This window comes from Globicephala melas, chromosome 11 (genome assembly GCF_963455315.2).
Source record: "Globicephala melas chromosome 11, mGloMel1.2, whole genome shotgun sequence".
NCBI classification, from domain to species: domain Eukaryota; kingdom Metazoa; phylum Chordata; class Mammalia; order Artiodactyla; family Delphinidae; genus Globicephala; species Globicephala melas.
In genome coordinates this window covers 61,118,354-61,142,382 of record NC_083324.2, presented here as the reverse complement: position 1 = coordinate 61,142,382, position 24,029 = coordinate 61,118,354, and the positions used below count along the sequence as shown (strand labels likewise).

The following is a 24,029-nucleotide window of genomic DNA, read 5'->3' as shown; positions in this document are numbered from 1 at the left end:
AGCAAATGGTTTTCCTCCATTTATTGAGAGAGCATATAGAATTTAAGGATTTTTCTGTTAATATTGAGAATTACATTGAGTGATTTCTGCATGTTAAACCAAATTTATATTCCTGAAACAAGCTCCTAGTTGGTAATGATGGATGGATTTTTCTTATTACACATACTTCTAGATTTGTTTTGCTGATGTTTTGTTTAAACCTTTAGCATTTCTTTTTTTTTTTTAAATTAACATCTTTATTGGAGTATAATTGCTTTACAATGGTGTGTTAGTTTCTACTTTATAAAAAAGTGAATCAGTTATACACATACATATGTACCCATATCTCTTCTTGCATCTCCCTCCCTCCCACCCTCCCTATCCCACCCCTCTAGGTATTCACAAGTCAACGAGCTGATCTCCCTGTGCTATGTGGCTGTTTCCCACTAGCTATCTATTTTATGTTTGGTAGTGTATATATGTCCATGCCACTCTCTTACTTTGTCACAGCTTACCCTTCACCCTCCCCATATCCTCAAGTCCATTCTCTAGTAGGTCTGTGTCTTTGTTCCTGTCTTGCCCCTAGGTTCTTCATGACATTCTTTTTCTTTTTTTTCTTAAATTCCATATATATGTGTTAGCATATGGTATTTCTCTCTCTCTTTCTGACTTACTTCACTCTGTATGACAGACTCTATGTCCATCCACCTCATTACAAATAGCTCAATTTCGTTTCTTTTTATGACTGAGTAATATTCCATTGTATATATATGCCACATCTTCTTTATCCATTCAGCTGATGATGGACACTTAGGTTGCTTCCATCTCCTGGCTATTGTAAGTAGAGCTGCAATGAACATTTTGGTACATGACTCTTTTTGAATTATGGTTTCTCAGAGTATATGCCCAGTACTGAGATTGCTGGGTCATATGGTAGTTCTATTTGTAGTTGTTGAAGGAACCTCCATAGTGGCTGTACCAATTCACATTCCCACCAGCAGTGCAAGAGTGTTCCCTTTTCTCCACACCCTCTCCAGCATTTATTGTTTCTAGATTTTTTGATGATGGCCATTCTGACTGGTGTGAGAACTCATTGTAGTTCTGATTTGCATTTCTATAATGATTAATGATGTTGAGCATTCTTTCATGTGTTTGTTGCCAGTCTGTATATATTCTTTGGAGAAATGTCTATTTAGATCTTCTGCCCATTTTTGGATTGGGTTGTTTGTTTTTTTGTTATTGAGCTGCTTATAACTTTTGGAGATTAATCCTTTGTCAGTTGCTTCATTTGAAAATATTTTCTCCCATTCTGAGGGTTCTCTTTTCGTCTTGTTTATGGTTTCCTTTGCTGTGCAAAAGCTTTGCAGTTTCATTAGGTCCCATTTGTTTATTTTTGTTTCTATTTCCATTTCTCTAGGAGGTGGATCAAAAAGGATCTTGCTGTAATTTATGTCATAGAGTTTTCTGCCTATGTTTTCCTCTAAGAGGTTGATAGTTTCTGGCCTTACATTTAGGTCTATAATCCACTTTGATCTATTTCGGTGTATGGTGTTAGGGAGTGATCTAATCTCTACTTTTAAATGTACCTGTCCAGTTTTCCCAGCACGACTTATTGAAGCGGCTGTCCTTTCTCCACTGTACATTCCTGCCTCCTTTATCAAAGATAAGGTGACCATATGTGCGTGGGTTTATCTCTGAGCTTTCTATCCTGTTCCATTGATCTATATTTCTGTTTTTGTGCCAGTACCATACTGTCTTGATTACTGTAACTTTGCAGTATAGTCTGCAGTCAGGGAGCCTGATTCCTCCAGCTCCATTTTTCGTTCTCAAGACTGCTTTGACTATTCAGGGTCTTTTGTATTTCCATACAAATTGTGAAATTTTTTGTTGTATTTCTGTGAAAAATGCCAGCAGTAGTTTGATAGGGATTGCATTGAATCTGTAGATTGCTTTGGGTAGTAGAGTCATTTTCACAATGTTCATTCTTCCAATCCAAGAACATGGTATATCTCTCCATCTATTTGTATAATCTTTAATTTCTTTCATCAGTGTCTTATATATTTCTGCATACAGGTCTTTTGTCTCCTTAGGTAGGTTTATTCCTAGATATTTTATTCTTTTTGCTGCAATAGTAAATGGGAGTGTTCTCTTGATTTCATTTTCAGATTTTTCATCATTAGTGTATAGGAATGCCAGAGATTTCTGTGCATTAATTGCATAATCTGCTACTTTATCAAACTCATTGATTAGCTCTAGTAGTTTTCTGGTAGCATCTTTAGGATGCTCTATGTATAGTATCATGTCATCTGCAAACAGTGACAGCTTTACTTCTTCTTTTCCGATTTGGATTTCTTTTATTTCCTTTTCTTCTCTGATTGCTGTGGCTAAAGCTTCTGAAACTATGTTGAATAAGAGTGGTGAGAGTGGGCAACCTTGTCTTGTTCCTGATCTTAGTGGAAATGCTTTCAGTTTTTCACCATTGAGGACAATGTTGGCTGTGGGTTTGTCATATATGGCCTTTATTATGTTGAGGAAAGTTCCCTCTGTGCTAGTTCCTGGAGGGTTTTTATCATAAATGGGTGTTGAATTTTGTCGAAAGCTTTCTCTGCATCTATTGAGATGACCATATGGATTTTCTCCTTCAATATTTTAATATGGTGTATCATATTGATTGATTTGCGCATATTGAAGAATCCTTGCATTCCTGGAATAAACTCCATTTGATCATGGTGTATGATCCTTTTAATGTGCTGTTGGATTCTGTTTGCTAGTATTTTGTTGAGGATTTTTGCATCTATGTTCATCAGTGATATTGGCTTGTTTTCTTTCTTTGTGACATCCTTGTCTGGTTTTGGTATCAGGGTGATGGTGGCCTTGTAGTGAGTTTGGGAGTGTTCCTCCCTCTGCTATATCTTGGAAGAGTTTGAGAAGGATAGGTGTTAGCTCTTCTCTAAAGGTTTGATAGAATTCGCCTGAAGCCATGTGGTCCTGGGTTTTTGTTTGTTGGAAGATTTTTAATCACAGTTTCAATTTCATTGCTTGTGATAGGTATGTTCATATTTCTATTTCTTACTGATTCAGTCTTGGCAGGTTGTGCATTTCTAAGAATTTGTCCATTTCTTCCAGGTTGTCCATTTTTTTGGCATAGAGTTGCTTGTAGTAATCTCTCATCATCTTTTGTATTTCTGCAGTGTCAGTTGTTACTTCTCCTTTTTCATTTCTAATTCTACTGATTTGAGTCTTCTCCCTTTTTTTCTTGATGAGTCTGGCTAATGGTTTATCAATTTTGTTTATCTTCTCAAAGAACCAGCTTTTAGTTTTATTTGTCTTTGCTATCTTTTCCTTCATTTCTTTTTCATTTATTTCTGATCTGATCTTTATGATTTCTGTCCTTCTGCTAACTTTGGGGTTTTTTTGTTATTCTTTCTCTAATTGCTTTAGGTGCAAGGTTAGGTTGTTTATTCGAGATGTTTCCTGTTTCTTAAGTTAGGATTGTATTGCTCTAAACTTCCCTCTTAGAACTGCTTTTGCTGCATCCCATAGGTTTTGGTTCATCATGTCTCCATTGTCATTTGTTTCTAGGTATTTTTTAATTTCTTCTTTGATTTCTTCAGTGATCACTTCGCTAAGTAGTGTATTATTTAGCCTCCATGTGTTTGTATTTTTATAGATCTTTTCTTTTAATTGATGTCTAGTCTCATAGTGTTGTGGTCAGAAAAGAAACTTGATACAATTTCAATTTTCTTAAATTTACCAAGGCTTGATTTGTGACCCAAGATATGATCTATCCTGGAGAATGTTCCATGAGCACTTGAGGAAAATGTGCATTCTGTTGTTTTCGGATGGGATGTCCTATAAATATCAATGAAGTCCATCTTGTTTAATGTATCATTTAAAGCTTGTGTTTCCTTATTTATTTTCATTTTGGATGATCTGTCCATTGGTGAAAGTGGGGTGTTAAAGTCCCCTACTATGAATGTGTTACTGTCTATTTCCCCTTTTATGGCTGTTAGTAGTTGCCTGATGTATTGAGGTGCTCCTATGTTAGGTGCATAAATACAGCTGTTATATCTTCCTCTTGGATTGATCCCTTGATCATTATGTAGTGTCCTTCTTTGTCTCTTCTAATAGTCTTTATTTTAAAGTCTATTTTGTCTGATATGAGAATTGCTACTCCAGCTTTCTTTTGATTTCCATTTTCATGGAAAATCTTTTTCCATCCCCTCACTTTCAGTCTGTATGTGTCCCTAGGTCTGAAGTGGGTCTCTTTTAGACTGCATATATATGGTTCTTGTTTTTGTATCCATTCAGCTAGTCTGTGTATTTTGGTGGGAGCATTTAATCCATTTACAGTTAAGGTAATTATTGATATATATGTTCCTATTACCATTTTCTTAATTGTTTTGGGTTTGTTATTATAGGTCTTTTTGTTCCTTGTGTTTCTTGCCTAGAGTAGATCCTTTAGCATTTGTTGTAAAGCTGTTTGGTGGTGCTGAACTCTCTCAGCTTTTGCTTGTCTGGAAAGTTTTTAATTTCTCCATCAAATCTGAATGAGATCCTTGCTGGGTAGAGTAATCTTGGTTGCAGGTTTTTCTCCTTCATCACTTTAAATATGTCCTGCCAGTCCCTTCTGGCTTGCAGAGTTTCTGCTGAAAGATCAGCTGTTAACCTTATGGGGATTCCCATGTGTGTTATTTGTTGATTTTCCCTTGCTGATTTTAATATGTTTTCTTTGTATTTAATTTTTGATTGTTTAATATGTGTCTTGGCGTGTTTCTCCTTGAATTTTTCCTGTATGGACTCTCTGTGCTTCCTGAACTTGATTAACTATTTCCTTTCCCATATTAGGGAAGTGTTCAACTATAATCTCTTCAAATATTTTCTTAGTCCCTTTCTTTTTCTCTTCTTCTTGTGGAACCCCTATAATTCGAATATTGGTGCATTTAATGTGTCCCTGAAATCTCTGAGACTGTCCTCAGTTCTTTTCATTCTTTTTTCTTTATCCTGCTCTGCAGTAGTTATTTCCACTATTTTATCTTCCAGGTCACTTATCCGTTCTTCTGTCTCAGTTATTCTGCTATTGATCCCATCTACAGTATTTTTAATTTCATTTATTGTGTTGTTCATCATTGCTTGTTTCATCTTTAGTTCTTCTAGGTCCTTGTTAAATGTTTCTTGCATTTTCTCTATTGTATTTCCAAGATTTTGGATCATCTTTACTATCATTATTCTGAATTCTTTTTCAGGTAGACTGCCTATTTCCTCTTCATTTGTTAGGTTTGCTGGGTTTTTATCTTGCTCCTTCATCTGCTGTGTGTTTCTCTGCCTTCTCATTTTGCTTATTGTACTGTGTTTGGGGGTCTCCTTTTTGCAGCCTGCAGGTTCGTATTTCCCATTGTTTTTGGTGTCTGTCCCCAGTGGCTAATGCTGGCTCAGTAGGTTTTGTAGGCTTCCTTGTGCAGGGGACTAGTGCCTGTGTTCTGGTGGATGAGGCTGGATCTTGTCTTTCTGGTGGGCAGGTCCATGTCTGGTGGTGTGTTTTGGGGTGTCTGTGGACTTATTATGATTTAGGCAGCCTCTCTTCTAATGGGTTGTGTTGTGTTCCTGTCTTGCTAGTTGTTTGGCATAGGGTGTCCAGCACTGTAGCTTTCTGGTCATTGAGTGAGGCTGGGTGTTTGTGTTGAGATGGAGATTTCTGGGAGATTTTCCCCATTTGATGTTACATGGAGCTGGGAAGTCTCTTGTGGACCTGTGTCCTGAAGTTGGCTCTCCCATCTCCGATGCACAGCACTGACTCTTGGCTGCATCACCAAGAGCCTTTCATCCACACGGCTCAGAATAAAAGGGAGAAAAAGTAGAAAGAAAGAAAGAAAGAAAGAAAGAAAGAAAGAAAGAAAGAAAGAAAGAAAGAAAGAAAGAAAGAAAGAAAGAAAGAGAGAGAGAGAGAGAGAAAGAAAGAAAGAGAGAGAGAGAGAAAGAAAGAAAGAAAGAAAGGAAGGAAGGAAGGAAGGAAGGAAGGAAGGAAGAAAGGAAGGAAGGAAGGAAGAAAGAAAGAAAGAAAGAAAGATGATAAAATAAAATAAAGTTATTAATATAAAAAAATTATTAAGAAAAAATCTTTTTCAAAAGTTAAAAATATATATATATAAAAAAATTAAAAATGGATGGTTAAAACCCTAGGACAAATCGTGAAAGCAAAGCTATACAGACAAGATCTCACACAGAAGCATACACATACACACTCACAAAAAGATGAAAAGGGGAAAAAATAATAAATCTTGTTCTCAAAGTCCACCTCCTCAATTTGGGATGGTTCGTTGTCTATTCAGGTATTCCACAGATGCTGGGTACATCAAGTTGATTGTGGAGGGCTTCCCTGGTGGCTTAGTTGTTGAGAGTCCCCCTGTTGATGCAGGGGACACGGGTTCATGCCCCGGTAAGGGAAGATCCCTCATGCTGTGGAGCGGCTGGTCCTGTGAGCCATGGCTGCTGAGCCTGCGCGTCCAGATCCTGTGTTCCACAATGGGAATGGCCACAACAGTGAGAGGCCTGCGTACCGCCAAAAATAAAAAATAAAAAAAAAATAAAAAAGTTGATTGTGGAGATTTAATCCGCTGCTCCTGAGGCTGCTGGGAGAGATTTCCCTTTCTCTTCTTTGTTTGCACAGCTCCCGGGGTTCAGCTTTGGATTTGACCCTGCCTCTGCGTGTAGGTCTGTTCTTCATTCAGACAGGATGGGGTTTAAGGGGCTGCTGATTCGGGGGCTCTGGCTCACTCATGCCAGGGGGAGGGAGGGGGAGGGAGTGCTGGGTGAGCCTGCGGCAGCAGAGGCTGGCGTGATATTGCACCAGCCTGAGGTGTGTGTGCGTTCTCCTGGGAAAGTTGTCCCTGGGTCACGGGACCCTGGCAGTGGCAGGCTACACAGGCTCCCAGAAAGGAGGTGTGGAGAGTGACCTGTGCTCACACATGGGCTTCTTGGTGGCAGCAGCAGCGGGCTTAGCATCTCATGCCCGTCTCTGTGATCCGTGCTGTTAGCTGCGGCTTGCGCCCGCCTCTGGAGCTCCTTTAAGCAGCGCTCTTAATCCCCTCTCCTAGTGCACCAGGAAACAAAGAGGGACGAAAAAGTCTCTTGCTTCTTCAGCAGGTCCAGACTTCTTCCCGGACTCCCTCCCGGCTAGCCGTGGTGCACTAACCTCTTCAGGCTGTGTTCACGCTGCCAGTCCTCTCCCTGCGCTTCGACCGAAGCCCGAGCCTCAGCTCCCAGCTCCACCTGCCCTGGCCGGTGCGCAGGCAAGCCTCTTGGGCTGGTGAGTGCCGGTTGGCACCAATCCTCTGTGCGGGAATCTCCCCGCTTTGCCCTCCGCACCCCTGTGGCTGCGCTGTCCTCCGTGGTTCCGAAGCTCCCCCGCTCCACCACTTTCTTCTTTGCCCAGGAAGGGGCTTCTAGTGTGTGGAAACCTTTCCTCCTTCATGGCTTCCTCCCACTGGTGCAGGTCCCGTCCCTATTCTTTTGTCTCTGTTTATTCCTTTTTCTTTTGCCCTACCCAGGTACGTGGGGAATTTCTTGCCTTTTGGGAGGTCTTAGTTCTTCTGCCAGCGTTCAGTAGGTGTTCTGTAGGAGTTGTTCCACGTGTGGATGTATTTCTGATGTATCTGTGGGGAGGAAGGTGATCTCCACGTCTTACTCTTCCGCCATCTTCCCCCTCTCTGAACTGTGCACTTTAAATGGGTGAATTGTATAGTATATGAATTATCTCAATAAAACTCAGGCTGTGCAGGCCTGTATGGCCTGGCCGAGCCCCTGGCTGCAGTGTGCATCTCCACCGCCTCAGAAACGTCCCAACAGTGCAGGGTGCGAGCAGCCGAGTCCCGGAGCAGCACTGAGAGCGGCAGTGGAAGCGGGAGCAGCCAACATCCCACATGTAGATTTTTGAATTATGATTTTTTTCAGGGTATATGCCCAGGAGTGAGATTGCTGGGTCATATGGTAATTCTATTTTTAGTTTTTTAAGGAACCTCCATACTGTTCTCCATAACAGCTGTATCAATTTACATTCCCACCAACAGTGCAATAGGGTTCCTTTTTCTCCACACCCTCTCCAGCATTTATTGTTTCTAGATTTTCTGAAGATGGCCATTCTGACTGGTGTGAGGTGATTACCTCATTGTAGTTTTGATTTGCATTTGTCTAATGATTAGTGATGTTGAGTATGCTTTCATGTGTTTGTTGGCAATATGTATATCTTCTTTGGAGAAATGTCTATTTAGCTCTTCTGCCCATTTTTGGATTGGTTTGTTTGTTGTTTTGATATTGAGCTCCATTTGCTGCTTGTAAATTTTGGAGATTAATCCTTTGTCAGTTGCTTCATTTGCAAATATTTTCTCCCATACTGAGTGTTGTCTTTTGGTCTTGTTTATGGTTTCCTTTGCTGTGCAAAAGATTTTAAGTTTCATTAGGTTCCATTTGTTTATTTTTGTTTTCATTTCCATTTCTCTAAGAGGTGGGTCAAAAAGTATCTTGCTGTGATTTATGTCATAGAGTGTTCTGCCTATGTCTTCCCCTAATAGTTTTATATTGTCTGGCCTTACGTTTAGGTCTTTAATCCATTTTGAGTTTATTTTTGTGTGTGGTTTTAGGGAGTGTTCTAATTTCATTCTTTTACATGTAGTTGTCCAGCTTTCCCAGCATCACTTATTGAAGAGGCTGTCTTTTCTTCATTGTATGTTCTTGCCTTCTTTATAAAAAATAAGGTGAGCATATGTTAAGCTTTTAGCATTTATTTTCAAAAGAGTTCCTTAGATCAGGAAATATCCTTTTCAGGTCTTTTGTATCAACACTTTTGCTACCTGTTTAAAATATCTGGAAGTGTGCACTTTGCTTTAATTCTATAGGTTTTTTTGAAAAACAATTTCTTTCTTTAATGTTCAGAAGAATTCATTGGAGAAGCCATATCGACTTGGAGTTTTCTTTGTGGAAAAATTTTTTTCCAATTATAGATTCAACTTTTTAAATTGATATAAGGCACCTCAGATTTTCTTTTTCTTGTATCAGCTGTGATGAGCTGTATTTTTAGGGAAGTTGTCTACTTCATTTAAGTTTTTAATTTAATGACATACATTTTTCTTATATTCTCTATATTTTAATGTGCATAAGATGTGAGTAAACTCTACTCCACCTTGCTTTATAGTAGAAACTAATACAACGTTGTAAAACAACTGTACCCCAGTTAAAAACAAAAGTAAATAAAAAGATGTGAGTAAAGTTCCAATTTTATTTCTGATTTCAATATTTGTGACTTCTCTGTTTTTTATTTATCTTACTATGAAGTTAATAATTTTACTAATTTTCACAAAAAAAACAAATTTTGGCTTTTTAGTTCTTGCTCTTGCATATTCTTTAATTCATTATTTCTATCCTTTATTTCTTTCTACCTCCTTTAGTTTTAATGCTTTAATTTTTGTTCCTTTTTTAAACTTTTTGAGATAAATAATTATATTACTGATTTTCAGTTTTTGTTTTCCAGTAGATTCATTTAAGATTATTCATATTTTTTGAGTATATCTTTAACTTCATTTTGATAGTTTTTTTTGAATAGTTTTTGATAGTTTGTATTTAGCTATCATTCAGTTGAAAATAATTTAATCTGTATTGTAATTTACCTTAAGTATCATGAGTTATTTAGGAGTGCATTACCTAAAATTCAAACATTTGTGGGGTTTTCCCAATATTTTTGTTGATTTTTTGCTTAATTCTACCAAGTTCAGTTAAAATATTCATATGTATATGGGAATAGAATCTAAAAAAGAGTGTATATATGTATAACTGATTCACTTTGCTGTACAGCAGAAACTAACACAACATTATAAATCAACTATACTCCAATAAAAATTAATTTTAAAAAAATCCATTGTGATTTCCATACTCTGAAGTTTGTTGAGGTTTACTTATATTCCATAATATGGTAAACTTTTGTCCAAGTACTACGCATACTCTGAAATAATGTGTACTCTTCAGTTTGGGGTATAATATTCCAGATAGATATAAATTAAGATTTACAAATATATTAAGTAAAGTTTGTTAATTACATAGATCTGAAATGGAGTTTGTTGTTTGTTTATTCTATTAGTTACTTAGAAAGATCTATTATAATATCCCTCTATGATTCCCACTTCGGTTGTATCATCTTTTGCTTCGTATATTGTAGAGGATGCAGTATTAGAATTGTTATATCTTCCTAGTGAATTGATCCTTTAATCATTATAAAATTTCCCTCTTTAGCTCTAGTAATGCTTCTTACCTCAACATCTTGTCCAAATTTTAAATTTAACATTTTTAATTTGCTTTAAAATTCGGTCTAAAATTAATTTAGCTACACCATCATTCTTTAAATTAATATTCAAATTCTTGCATTTTCTATTTTGTTGTGTCATTTTATTAAAAGTATGTTGCTTGTTTAAGAAGTATATGATTGAGTCTTTTTCTGAATCCTGCCCAATAACCTTTGTCTTTTAATTGAAGTTTTAATTTAATGTAATTATTGGTATATTTGTGTTTATACCTATCATCTCATTTGCTTTCTTTTAGTTCCCCTTGTTCAATTTTTTTCTTGCCTTTTACCTTTTAAAATTATTATTTCTTTCCTCTTTAGCTTGTTACATATTCACTTACTATTCTTTTAGAGATTTCCCTAGTGATGAAAATGTATGTCATTGATAATGCATTTTAATATATTGATAAATTAGTATTTTTAACACTTGCTGAACACTGAAATAAACTTGGAACACTGCCTTAACTCTGTTTACCACTGCTTCCTTTCTGCTGCAGTTATTTAAACCTCACAAAACATGATGATGTTTATTATTTTATTTAGCCATTTATAATTGATATTTATTCACATATTTATAATTTCCATTATTCTTCATTCCTCTCTTCATTTTGTACTTCCAACTGATCATTTTCTTTCTGTCTAACTCCCTTTCATTTTTCTCTGGTTTGAGAATGTTGTTGACAAATTCTCTCATCTTCTGTTTGTCTGAAAAGGACTTTATTTCATCTTCATTTATCAGATATGTTTTCATTGACTATACAATTCTAAATTGTTCTTACTCTCAGCATGAAAATGACATTTTGTTATACTTTAGATTTTTTTCTTTTGAAAATTTAGCTGTCAATCCCAGTATTATGCTTTGATGGTGATATGCTTTTTATCTGAATTAAGATTTTTCTCTTTGTTACTGGTTTTCAGAAGCTTTATTAAAATATAACTTTGTGTAGTTTTCTCTTATATTTATCCTGGTTGAGATTTGTGACACTTCAGATATCTGTGTAGAGTTGCCTTTAATTAGTTTTATTTTTTTCCTGGTAAAATGTAATGTACCTAAAACAGCTTTTGATCTTAAATGCAGGGTTACATTTATTCTTGTTATATCTCATATTATATTCCCCCCATTGCTCTGGCCTGGCAAGAACTTTTGAGCCATGTGGAACCCAAAATATTAACTATGTCTCTCAGTTATGTGCTATTTTCAAGTTTAACAAATATGCCCTTCTATTTCATCTTTTAAGTAATTGCTAAAATGTTGAATAATAATAAGATATATGTAATATTGATTAATTACTAATGTTAATCTGGAATGAAGTCTCTAGTGATATGTCACAGGACTCTACCTTTGGTTTTTAATTAGTCTTAAAAAATTATCAGATAACATCTCTCCTTGGCTAGTTTATTTTTAAATATTGTTTCTGCTTCATTTTACTTTTCTTCTCACATATTGAGAACCCAATTACATGTATTTTAGTATTTAAAGCATGTATTATTCATATTATTTTCTGCATTTTCAATTTTTTTCTCTCTATTGTTTAGTTTGAATACTTTTCTATTAGTTTGGATAGTTCTACTGGTTGGCTCTATCCATCTAATCTTCTATTGGATCCATTGTTGTGTTTCCAGTTAAAACATTTTTGAGGTCTACAGTTTCCCCTTAAATATTTTTTCAATTTTTCATTAATAGTCTACATATATCACATAATTTCTTGAACTTTTTAATCGAATTATTTTAACATTTCTGAAAGCTTTATTCTTTTCTTTTCTTTTCTTTTCCTATAGGCTTTGGTCTTTTGGTGTTGCCTTTGTGTCTGCCTGATGACTTTTCTATTGAATGAGTCACATTTCATATGAAAACTTTGGATGAAATCATTTGATGCTCTAGATAATATATATTCTTCCACAGAGAATTTGCTTTTGCTTTGGCAGGCAGTTCGTATTGAGACAGAAAACCTCTATCCAGTCAGTAAGTGAAGGTATTTGGAGCTAGGCTTCATCCTTTAGGAGAGCATGTCTCCTTCAGGCTTATCTCTGCTACAGTTTGCTCTTTGGGGTTGCCGCTGAAAGCCAGGGTTGTTCACCTCAGGTTGATTGAATGACTGCCCTCTGTTCAACAAGACTGTTCAAGTTCCTGCTCAACTTCTCATATTATTGGCTGCTACTTTTTACTCTCAGCCCTTAGTTGGTGCCTGCAAACTGCCAAAAGCTTTGAGCAGAAAAGAGGTGCTGAATGTCAGTGTACATCTGTCTTCTTTCCTTTTCTCCAGGATATTGGCCCTTCAAGTCTTCACTCTCTCATAAGCTTTCCAATGTTGTAAAGACATGTGTGACACTCCAACTGCTCCATGGTTGTTTTGGATGGGAGGTTTGCTCTGCAGCAAGCTTATCTGTCATAACCAGAACTGTATACTATTTTCTACTAGTAAAATCAATGTACCATTCAATACTATAATATTTAGTACTTCAGAGAAAATTGGCACCTTTGGATATTTGCCAACCAAGACTAATTGGCTGAAATTGCACAATTCTCTGGAAATGACTTAGGTTGTTCCCTTCTTACTCTAATCTATCCCTGGTTGACCTTATCCACTCAACTGGCTTTAAACAGTATGGCTATTCCGATGAATCCCAAATATGTACCTGTAACTAAAATATATCTCCTGAAATATAGATGCATAAATCCCAATGCCAAATGGATACTGACAGCGAGATAACTCATAAGTGTTTCAAACTCACGTATACAAAATGGAATTTCTCATCTTCTATCCCTACTTCCAAATGAAGCTGCCTCATTCTCCTCTATTTCATAACTCAGTGAGCAATAGGATCTTCTCCCCACTTGCCAAGCAATGTACCTGGTAATCATCCTCAGTTCTTCTTACCTTCTTCATCTTCATATCTAATCACTCACCACAGTTTTTTATTTCAACTTCATTATTATTTCTGGAATTCATTCATTTTTTCCCCATTCTTTTGTCCTCACCTTATTTCCTTGGAGTTCTAAAAAGCTTCAAAACTGGCCCCCCTGCTTCCAGTTTAAGAGCATATATAATTTCCACATTCTCCCAAGTCATCTTTGAAAAATAGAAACAGGGTCTTGTCACTCCCTTGCTTAAAATCTTTCAGTGATTCTCCCTAATCTTCAGGACAATGTCAAAATGCTTTAATTTGGTATGTATACATTTTATAATCATGAGTTGAGTGTGAATCAAAGACAAAATATATAAAAGATGAACAAAATGTAGTTTGAAATTTTGTTATGGAAAGCAAGACTGAACCAAGAACTAGAGTTCTAACTTTGGAAATTAGTCTCCTAGAGATGAGAATTGAAGTTGTGAGAGTAGATAATAACAAAAAAGAAAAGAACATGGAAGAAAAAGACAGGACGGTTGAAGATATACATGGAGTGAAAGAGGGAAAATAGTCCTACAAAGGAAGCCAAAAAATTAAGTTCATTGCAGGCCGTATGATAAACAGAAGTCAAGTGCCAGGGGAAGGATAGGTCACTTATATGTGCTAATTAAAGCAAAAGGGCCAAGACAAAGATTGACCATATATCCCTAAAGAGCTCTGAGGACAGGGTAGAGATCCAGATGGAATTTTGAGAGGCTGCACCGGGAACAAACATTCATAGTGATTTACCTGTAAAGAGTAAAAAGACATGGGTAATCAAGAAATTTATACACCCCCCCACCCCATAAAAACTCCTTTGATGCCTACTAGATGTAGCCATTAGTAGAACTGCAGATGCTAAGACTGTGGAGACTTCCTCCCTCCTCACCTTCCACAAAGGCCAGCCTCAAAGGCCTGGGGAAACTTATTAACATGAAGTGATGCTCTGGTGTCTGGCAGATCCTATTCAGAACCCTGGTACAATTTGTGGTTGAGCCCTCCTCTGCCTCTCACAGACAGCAGAAGTCAAGCCTACCTTCTCACTCTCTTTTCTGAAGAATTTCCTTTGGACTTGATTCCTATGAATTACCATCTCCCTTGTGTTTCTCTTTTATAACCTTCTTCTATGCAGTTTCTCTAGGTATATTTGTGCCTGTGTGAAGACCCTGTCTTTCAAAATCCCTTCCCAGATGATTTATTAATTGTGGTATTGTAATTATTCCCCATACTACCTCATTGGTATCAGCATGAGAATTCCTGCCTATGTTATAATAATGAGCAGGTGCCAATGAGAAAGTTTTTGTCAGCCTGTAGACTTTTATATTTTCTTAAGGAAACAAAAACTGAAATGCATTCAGAACATTGTTGTCTTTGTTTCTATAATAACTTTTTCTTAAGTTTTCTTTCTCTTCATATTAGATAACCTTTTGGGGGGGGATCATTTCACAGCACTGAAGTGTTTCTTGACAGTGTCCCATCTGTCAGATTTGCACGAAAAGTAGTGGCATCTTTGCCTGCTGCTCTTCTGAGCACAGACAGAGAGATTTGTAGACAACTTTGCCAAGATGTGTGGGTGGAGATGGGAGACTGAGTCAGGAATTATTGGTATATTTTCCCAGGAAAAGAAGGAAGCAAAAGTAACAATAAGGGGGGCCAAAGAGGTGAGGTGCAATGAAGATGAGAAAAAGGAAAATACTTGCGGATTTCATGGAGAGTTTGTTTTACCCTTGGAGGACCACATCAATAGTCAACTTTCCTATGTGTTAAATCTACACACTGTAATGATTCTGGATGAATCCTTTCCTGCTTTCAAGATAGATTCCTCACAAGAGTTAAATAGAGGCTACCTTCTATGTGTATTCAATGGCTTTTTTGCTGTTTTTCATTTAGAAAAATAATTGTATTTCACCTTGACTCATTCATTTGTATATAATTTAAAAGAGGTTAGCCAAATTTGTCCTTTCTTAAGGATTCTTTTTGGTCTAGAATATGGTCTAGAATATCCCACTTGAAACAAGTGTATTTACTTATACGTTATAAAGAATATTACAATTCACTTAATGTTTAAAACTCACCTCTTAAGTGACAGGGTAAGCACTTTCAAAGTCTTTCACTGACACTTTGTGGCAAAAGGTGGAACTACAGTATTTTATTTTATTTTTTTTCTTTTTCCGGTACGCGGGCCTCTCACTGTTGTGGCCTCTCCCGTTGCGGAGCACGGGCTCCAGACGCGCAGTCTCAGCGGTCATGGCTTACGGGCACAGCCGCTCCGCGGCATGTGGGATCTTCCCGGACCGGGGCACGAACCCGTGTCTCCCGCATCGGCAGGCGGACTCCCAACCACTGCACCACCAGGGAAGCCCTACAGTATTTTTTAAAGTTGTTTTCTGACATGTTTTATATGGATAATATAACAAATAACAATCAAGAAATTATCTTTCATATCTGTATACATACATATGTACATTAAATAAAGAACAATCAAGACATTGCATAATCATTTAAGACACTATCTAAATTACAATATCACAACCTACTACAAACAAAACTTTGATTTCACAAAGAAATAATTTAAATTATGTATTAAAAAATCATGTGTTGGCTGTCTTTTATACTGCCATTAGAACTGAGGTATATTTGAATAACTGCGTTTTCTTTCATTATTTTAGCTGTTCATGAGTTTTTTAAAAATCATAAAATGAGCAATTAAGATTGTCCCCTGGAATTTTCATTCTGTATTTAGGAATTTTGAGGAACATTATTTTTGGGTCAAAAATTTTGTTTCCCATTTTATAGCTCCTTTTTCCATGGAAAGTGTTTTTTTTTTAAATTGTGATAAAGTATACACAGTTTAAAATTTACCACTTTAACCATTCCTAAGTTTACAATTCATTGGCAGTAAGTACATTCACATTGTTGTACAACCATCAGCGCTATATATCTCTGTAACATTTTTCATCTTGCGAAACTAAAATTCTTTCCTCTTAAGTAATTATAGCCCATTCTCCCCTCCCCTCAGACCTTGCAACCACATTCTTCTTTCTGTCTTAAAGGATTTGGCTACTCTAAGTACTTCATATAAATGGAATTATATAATCATTGTCCTTTTGTATCTGGCTTATGTCACTTAACACCTATATCTTGTTTTAATGTTGAAAAATTAAATAAATGTGAAAATGCTTAAAATAATTTGATATATATAGTACAGATCTTTCGAGATGCTCAGTAACATGTTAATTATATACCATGCACAGACTCCTCTTGATATTATAATATCAATTATTAGTTGCCATTTTAAGACCTAAGTGTATGTTTAATAAAAGATGCAGTCTCATCAACAGATTAACAGGATATCACCTTAGTTTAAATTTTTCCAAGTGCAAGGATTGATTTGAGAGAGAAATTCACTTTGTCCATATGCAGTGTGTTAGATACTAAAACAAAAGCCAGTTTATCATAACTGCAGATTGAAGTTGCAAAAGGGTTTTATTGTACCAATATTTTATTTTCCTATTTGAAAGTCAGTTTAATCTTTGGCACATCCAGTAACAGGTTACTTTTAAAGACTGTATCTCTATGTTATGTTTTAAATCCCTCTCTACATCACAGACTACAGATGCTGTCATACAGCTGGAGTCAGGTTCCGTCTGTTGGTCCTGCAGAGCAAAGATGGGAGCTATACATCATCAGATTCTTACAGATGAAGAGATGATGAACCAAATGCGGGGTGAAAGAGGAAGGACTAAATGGACTTTTATCTTCTTGGCACCTCTGTATCTCAAAAGTCTGTTTTTCAAAATATCTGTGTTCAAGGTGGCTTTTCATTCAATCTGCATCTCTGCCTTCTGGCATCACCTTTCACCCCCATGTGCACAACCATTCCTCACTTGTTCCTGATTAATGCAGGCAGACTGTTGTAAGTGCAGACTAACCACAAACTAACTTTAACATTGGTGGATCATGATCATTCAGAGAACCGATTTCAAAAATAGTACCAAGTTCATGTCTCACATCCTGCCAAGGCTCATCAGAAGGCAGTATATGGGGAATTGAGAGCCAAGAAAATAACTGTCAGGCAGCCAAGTTCTCTGTCAAATGTCAGGCCTTAAAAGGAATGAGGAAAATAAATGCTCCAATCAGCCACTGGGTTTTTCTCTTCTTTTAAAGAACCTCATGGGTAAATGTACAATACCAAAGGCACCAATACGATACAAGTGGATGAACAAATCAATGTTATGAATATTTTTTATTGCAAAGTAAGTTTTAGGCTGTGTTTGTGTTGGGAGAAAAGCTTTCGAAACCAAGAAGAGTAAGAGAAAGGAAAAGCCCATCTCAAAATGAAAAAGAGCTTTTGAACCAGTAGAAGAATAAGAAAAAAAATACAAATACCCATAATAGTTCATAATAATTTTAGAATGTGATTCATGACGAGGAAAGGTACAACATGTAATATGTTTTTATTTCTTTGTTTTAATATTTTTTTCCTTTTAAAAATATTTTTTATTGGAGTATAGTTGATTTAAAATGTTGTGTTAGTTTCAGGTGTACAGCAAAGTGAATCAGTTATATATTTGTGTGTATGTGTGTATAGGTTATTACAGAATATTGAGTAGAGTTCCCTGTGCTATACAGTAGGTCTTGTTAACTATTTTATATATAGTAGTGTGTATGTGTTAATCCCAAGCTCCCAATCTATCCCTCCCTGTCACCCTTCCCTGCTGGTAACCATTAGTTCATTCTCTAAGTCTGTGAGTCTGTTTCTGTTTTTTAAAATAAGTTCATTTATATCATTTTGTATTAGATTCCATATATAAGTGATATAATATGATATTTGTCTTCGTCTGACTTACTTCACAGTATGATAATCTCTAGGTCCATCTATATTGCTGCAAATGGCATTATTTCATTCTTTTTTATGGTGTAATATGGTTTTAAAAAAGAAAGAAGTCATATTGAGTTAGGCTAATTAAGAGACATTACATGAAACCAATTTTTTTGTTTGATTGGTTTGCTTTTTTGTTTGTTTGTTTTGGGGTAGGATTTAATTAGTTGAAAAGAGGATTGAAATGGAGTGTGGCCATTTCAAAAAGGAGGAATGGCATTAGCAATCGCCTGGTGTGGAATGTTGGCTATAAAGTGAGATATCAAACTTATCCTGCAGCTCTGAGTATTTTATGGGCAGCATTGCAAGACATAGAGGGAAAGTTCAATGAGAACTGGGTGGCCACCTGAGGATTGTGTACTTAATTCCAAAGAAAAGGAGAGACTCCTTGAAATGAAAGAGTTAATATAACTGGAGTGAATGGTATCACTGGATAAAATGGATAGGAGTAAAGAGAGGCAGGGTGCAGGACCAACTATTAGGAGGTAATTGCAACATCCTAGCTAATTATTACCACAATCTGACCAGGTATTTGCAAAAGGAATAGAAAGACAATTATAGAGGTAAGAGATATCTGAGGGATTTTAAACATAAGGTATTGGGGAGAAAAAGGAAGAATGTTATATTTCAGGGAGATATAAAGTCCAGGAAGAGAATATAAGAAAAGATGATGAATTTAACTGCATAAATTTGATGTGCTACCAGGAGAAGTTTGTTTCCCTTATATCTTTAATATTTTGAATGGGGAAATGAATAAACTAATGGATATTTATTCAACTCAAACTGAGGAGATATGCACCTGAAGATGTGCGCTCAGTTCTGGATAGCTAGCTCAGAGATATCTGCTGGTAATCTGCAGCATTTTCACAATAAAGAGACCAGGGTCATGAAAGAGGTAATCCTGCTATTATGCAGGAAGGGTCTGCCAATGTTTAACCCAGAGAAACAAAGTCTTGGGGAGCAGACATAGTCATAATCTTTAGTATTTTGAATGTACATAATGTAGACACCATACTTAAGATATTGTAATTGGCACAGTAATATTATTTAACATAAATTCCAAATTCAAACTTCTCCAATTATTCCAATAATGTTTTTTTAGAATATTAATTTTCCCTCTCTTTTTCTCCCTAAGATTTAGAGGTAAAGAAACATCTACATGAGGGAACCAATTTCTAGCAATTGTATACATGTATGATCAAAGAAAAGTGTGACTTGGCTATTAGGAAATCTAACAAGATCTCAGGCTGTCTTAATAGAGAAATATTAATGAAAGCAGTCACCCTGTTCTTTTCTGTCCTGGTTAGACCACAGCTGGAAACATGTGTGCAGTTGCAGATAGCTCATTTAGAGCCATCAATGATTATCTGGAGTGTGCTCAGAATAAAGCGATCAGGGTGATGTGAGATATGAAACCCTGCATTGCACATGAGGGTTCTGGAGATATTTAGCCTCGGTAAGCAGAGGCTTGGGGAATAGCTGTGGACTTTAAATATCTCAATGGCTACTGTTATAGATTGAGCTAGAAGAACAGAGCATCAAGCCACAGAGAATTTTTCTTAAGCCTTAAAATTTAGTGAAATTTGCCCTGCTGATTTGAAAACTTGCTTTAGACTGGTGACCCGCTTTTTCTTCCAATTTCTCTATTTTAGAATGGGAATATCACCCTATCCTTACCCCAACATGACATTTTGGAAGTAGATAACTTGTTTTCTAGGTTTCACTGGTTCATAGATGAAGAGGAGTTTTGCCCTGGGAAGACCCGTACCCCAAATCTCACCCATTCTTGTCTTAAATAATATGTAGGTGAGATTTGGGATTTAGAGTTGATGCTGAAATGGGTTAAGAATTTGGGGACCGTTGAGATGGAGTGAATTGTATTTTGCATGTGGGAAGAACACAAATTTTTAGGGGTCACAGGACAGACTATTATGAGTTGAATTGTGTCTCTCCCAAAATATGTGAAAGTGCTAATCCTCTGAATATCAGAATGTGACCTTATTTGGAAATAAGGTCATTGCAGATATGATTAGTTGAGTTAAAATGAGTCATACTGGAGTAGAGTGGGCCACTAATCTAATATGACTGGTGTCCTTATAAGAAGATGCCATGTGAATACAGAGAGGCAGGAGAACACCTTGTTATGATGGAGAGAGAGACTGAAGATACAGAACTGTACCCTAGGGAAGGCCACGATAGCCAGCAAACCACCAGAAGCTGTGAGAGAGGTAAGGAAGAATTTCTCTACAGGTTTCAGAGGCAGCTTGGCCCTCCTGACACATTGATTTTGGACTTCTGGTCTCCAGAACTGTGGGACAATAAGTTTATGTTGCTTTAAAACACCCAACCTATGGTACTCTGTTAAAGCAGCCCTGGGAAACTAATACAGGTACAATGCAGAAAAAAAATAGATAAGGTTTATTCCTTGGGTTCCAGGAAAGAATAAAGAACCCATGAATGGAACTGAAAGGGAAACAGATATCAACTCAACATGAACAAGAACTTGCTGGTAGATAAAGTCAACACAAAACGTAGTTGAGGGCTTAAGCAAATCATAAATTCCCTACTATTAAAAATATGCAAGTAGAATGAATCAGGAATACTGCAGAGTTGATTTATGCATCAAGTTAGACTGAATGATCTCCAATTCCAGAATTTTATGAATGTATGTTAAAGTCCTGCCAAAGAAAGGCTGGCAGCTGCCTTCTACCTTCTGCTTCAATGATAGATGCTGGTATATAATAGAATGGCATGCAGAGTTTATAAGATTAAATCTAAGCTCGGCATTTACTAGCTATTCATCCTTAGGTAGGTTCCATAACCTCCCAAGCCTCAGTTTTCCACATGTTAGACAGGGATATTAACAATAATCATTTCATAGTGTTATTATGAAGATTAATAATTTAAATTGCTTAGAACAGGATATGGCACATAGTAAATACTATAGAAGCGTTGGTTGAGAATCTACTTGTTCTCACATTGCTTAGACATCATGCATTAACACTGTCCTCCCAGCATTGCCGTTCCTCACCTCCAAAATAGGGAGAATTGGGAGTCAAACTAGAATGGATTGCACTTTTTAAGTCTTGTTTTCTTTTCTAGATCCCAAATTGCACCATTTGGACCATTTATTGACCAAGGATCAGAAGTGTGATGTTTTTTGTCAATTTTCTCATAACAAGCCGTGATAATGTGTTAGTCGACTGCTAAGATGGGTTTGTGTGTGTGTGTGTGTGTGTGTGTGTGTGTGTGTGTGTGTGTGAGCATTTCAAGTGTTTCTGAGAAATAAAAGTTTCAGCAGCAGAATTTTCAGATAATAAAGACTATGATTTACCCTAATAAAGCTCACTTGAGTTTTTGGTACTTGTGTGCTGGAGTTAAAGGAAGATGTGAAGTTTTCACAATTAAATCCTCAGAAATTCAGGTATTTCATTAAATTGGCATCTGTTGGTGACTGAGGGTAATTTCAGCTTCAGAAGCTAGTGAAAGCATTTTTCAGCATATGAAAGTCATAATAAACTGGTGCATAATTGTCAAAAAGGAATCCTCACTCAGTGACTTAAATTTAACAAATGTGCTTTTATTTCTTCACTGCATAAGGTTACTAATCACTGCATCATTTGGGTGCATAAGCGACAAATTTGACAGGGTAATGATACCCAGGTAAATTCACAGTTCCTTTCAGTGAAGCAAACCCATCAATAGATGTGGGTAGCAGTGCTTACACCTATATAGTTCTGGAACCAGTGATTATGTAACCTTTGAATATCTCAGAGGGCAGACAGAGCATCAAAGAACTATGTATTCTTTCCATAAAGAGAAGCTGAATGAGATAGCTCAACTTTTACACAGGGGGATACACTGAAGGAAAGGGAGGAAGGCTTGGCCGAGAAAGTGTGTTTCATCTGAGCTGATGTTAAGAGGCCATCAAGAGTCATAGAAAGGAGACAGATTGAGTTTCTAGAATTTATATGTGCTTTTTTATATAACTCCTTCATTTTCACAAAAGAAGGTAGCCAGTGTGGTGGAAAGACCAGCTCTTCACTTGGTGTATAAGCCCAGTTGTAACTGTGGTTCTGTGTTTTATGAGCCATTTGTCCTCAACAAGTTCCTGTGTCTCACTGACGTCATAATATATAAAACATTGGTAATGATAAATTCCCTTGGGATTGTCATTGAGGTTAAACGATCTAAGGATATGAACCATCCACTTCAGTATATGGCAATAGTAAGGACTTTTTTCGTTGACTTTGTCTTTAAGGCTCTTCATCTCTTAAATGTCCCAAAGGCAGAGTTTGGGAGCAGGTAGGGGTCAATGTCATGGATGAGGCAAACGTTGCAGTTCATTGAAAACTAGCGAACTCCTAATTCATCTCAACTCAGTAAATATTTCTTGAGTATTTGCTGACCACCGAAGGAGTAGAACGATAAATCAAAGATTGCTCTTTAACTCCTGGAAAATGAAATTCAAAATCAAGTAAAAATAAACACAGCCTTATGATCCATTGAAAAATGTCTTGCAAGGTAAATGAACTGATTTTTAAGCATATATTCAGCATTCACACATATTGACCATTTTGGTGAAAACACAGGACAGCCTTAAATTATCTCCCTTGGCAATATTTATTTGTGGATTTGCAGGGGTACCAATTAGCTTGATGGTGTTCCCTCATCAATAGCTATTTTCTTTGTTTAGTCACTGTCTTAGTCTGTCTAGCCTGTTGTAACTGAGTACCATGAACTGAGTGGCTAATAAAAAACAGAAGTTTTTTTCCTCACAGTTCTGGAGCCTGACAAGTCCAAGATCATGACTGTGGCAGATTCAGTGGTCAGAGTCCATTTCCTGGTTCATAAACAGCAGCTTTTTTGCTGTATCCTCACATGGTGGAAGGGGCAAAAGATCTCTCTGGAGTTCCTTTTATAAGGATCTAATGCCCTTCATGAGGGCTCTACCCTCATGACCAAATCATTTACCAAAGACTCACCTCCTAATACCATCACATTGTGGGGGAGGATCTTTCTATTTTATTGAGGTATAATTGATTTACAATGTTGTGTTAATTACCGCAATACAACAAAGTGATTAAGTTATACATATATATACATTCTCTTTTTATATTCTTTTCCGTTATGGTTTATTACAGGATATTAAATATAGTTCCCTGTGCTATACAGTAGGATCTTGTTGTTTATACATTCTATATATAATACTTTGCATCTGCTAACCCCAAACTCCCAGTCTATTCCTTCCCATGTCACCCACTTTGGCAACCACAAGTCTGTTCCTATGTCTATGAGCCTGTTTCTGTTTTGTAGATAGGTTCATTTGTGTCATATTTTAGATTTCACATATAACTGATATCATTTGGTATTTGTCTTTCTCTTTCTGACTTACTTCACTTAATATGATAATCTCTAGTTGCATCCATGTTGTTGGAAATGGCATTATTTCAGTATTTTTTATGGCTGAGTAATATTCCATTGTATATATGTACCACATCTTCTTTGAGGGGGGCGCAGTCAGGATCTTAACATATGAATTTCTGGGGAGCACAGACATTCAGTTCATAACAGTTACTATTCCTTTTTCTTTCCAAATTAGTTTGTGTGGCCGTGTGGAAGAACCACCACATGAGGACGGTGACCAATTACTTCATCGTCAACCTTTCTCTGGCTGACGTGCTCGTGACCATCACCTGCCTTCCAGCCACTTTAGTAGTGGACATCACTGAGACCTGGTTCTTTGGACAATCCCTCTGTAAAGTGATTCCTTATTTACAGGTAATTATTTTTCACACTTTTGGGGTTCAAACACAGAAACTACTGAAAAAGTATAGTCATTTTCAATTATATTCATGGCCCTTTGGTAAATTACCTAGTGAGCTAAGAGAGAAATATACTTGCTTAAGGAACTGGTAAACTTAAGGAAAGTAATACCAGGTAAACAAGGTA

The 24,029-nt window shown here is 36.6% G+C and overlaps 1 protein-coding gene across 1 annotated transcript in view; it reads left to right on the top strand.

Moving 5' to 3' along the window:
• HCRTR2 (hypocretin receptor 2) overlaps window positions 1-24,029 on the top strand; it is a 122,293-nt gene that overhangs the window by 65,305 nt on the left and 32,959 nt on the right. Inside the window, exon 2 of the mRNA XM_030840982.2 lies at window positions 23,680-23,858. Within this exon, the coding sequence (XP_030696842.1) occupies window positions 23,680-23,858 (179 nt within the window). The remainder of the gene's footprint in view (window positions 1-23,679; window positions 23,859-24,029) is intronic.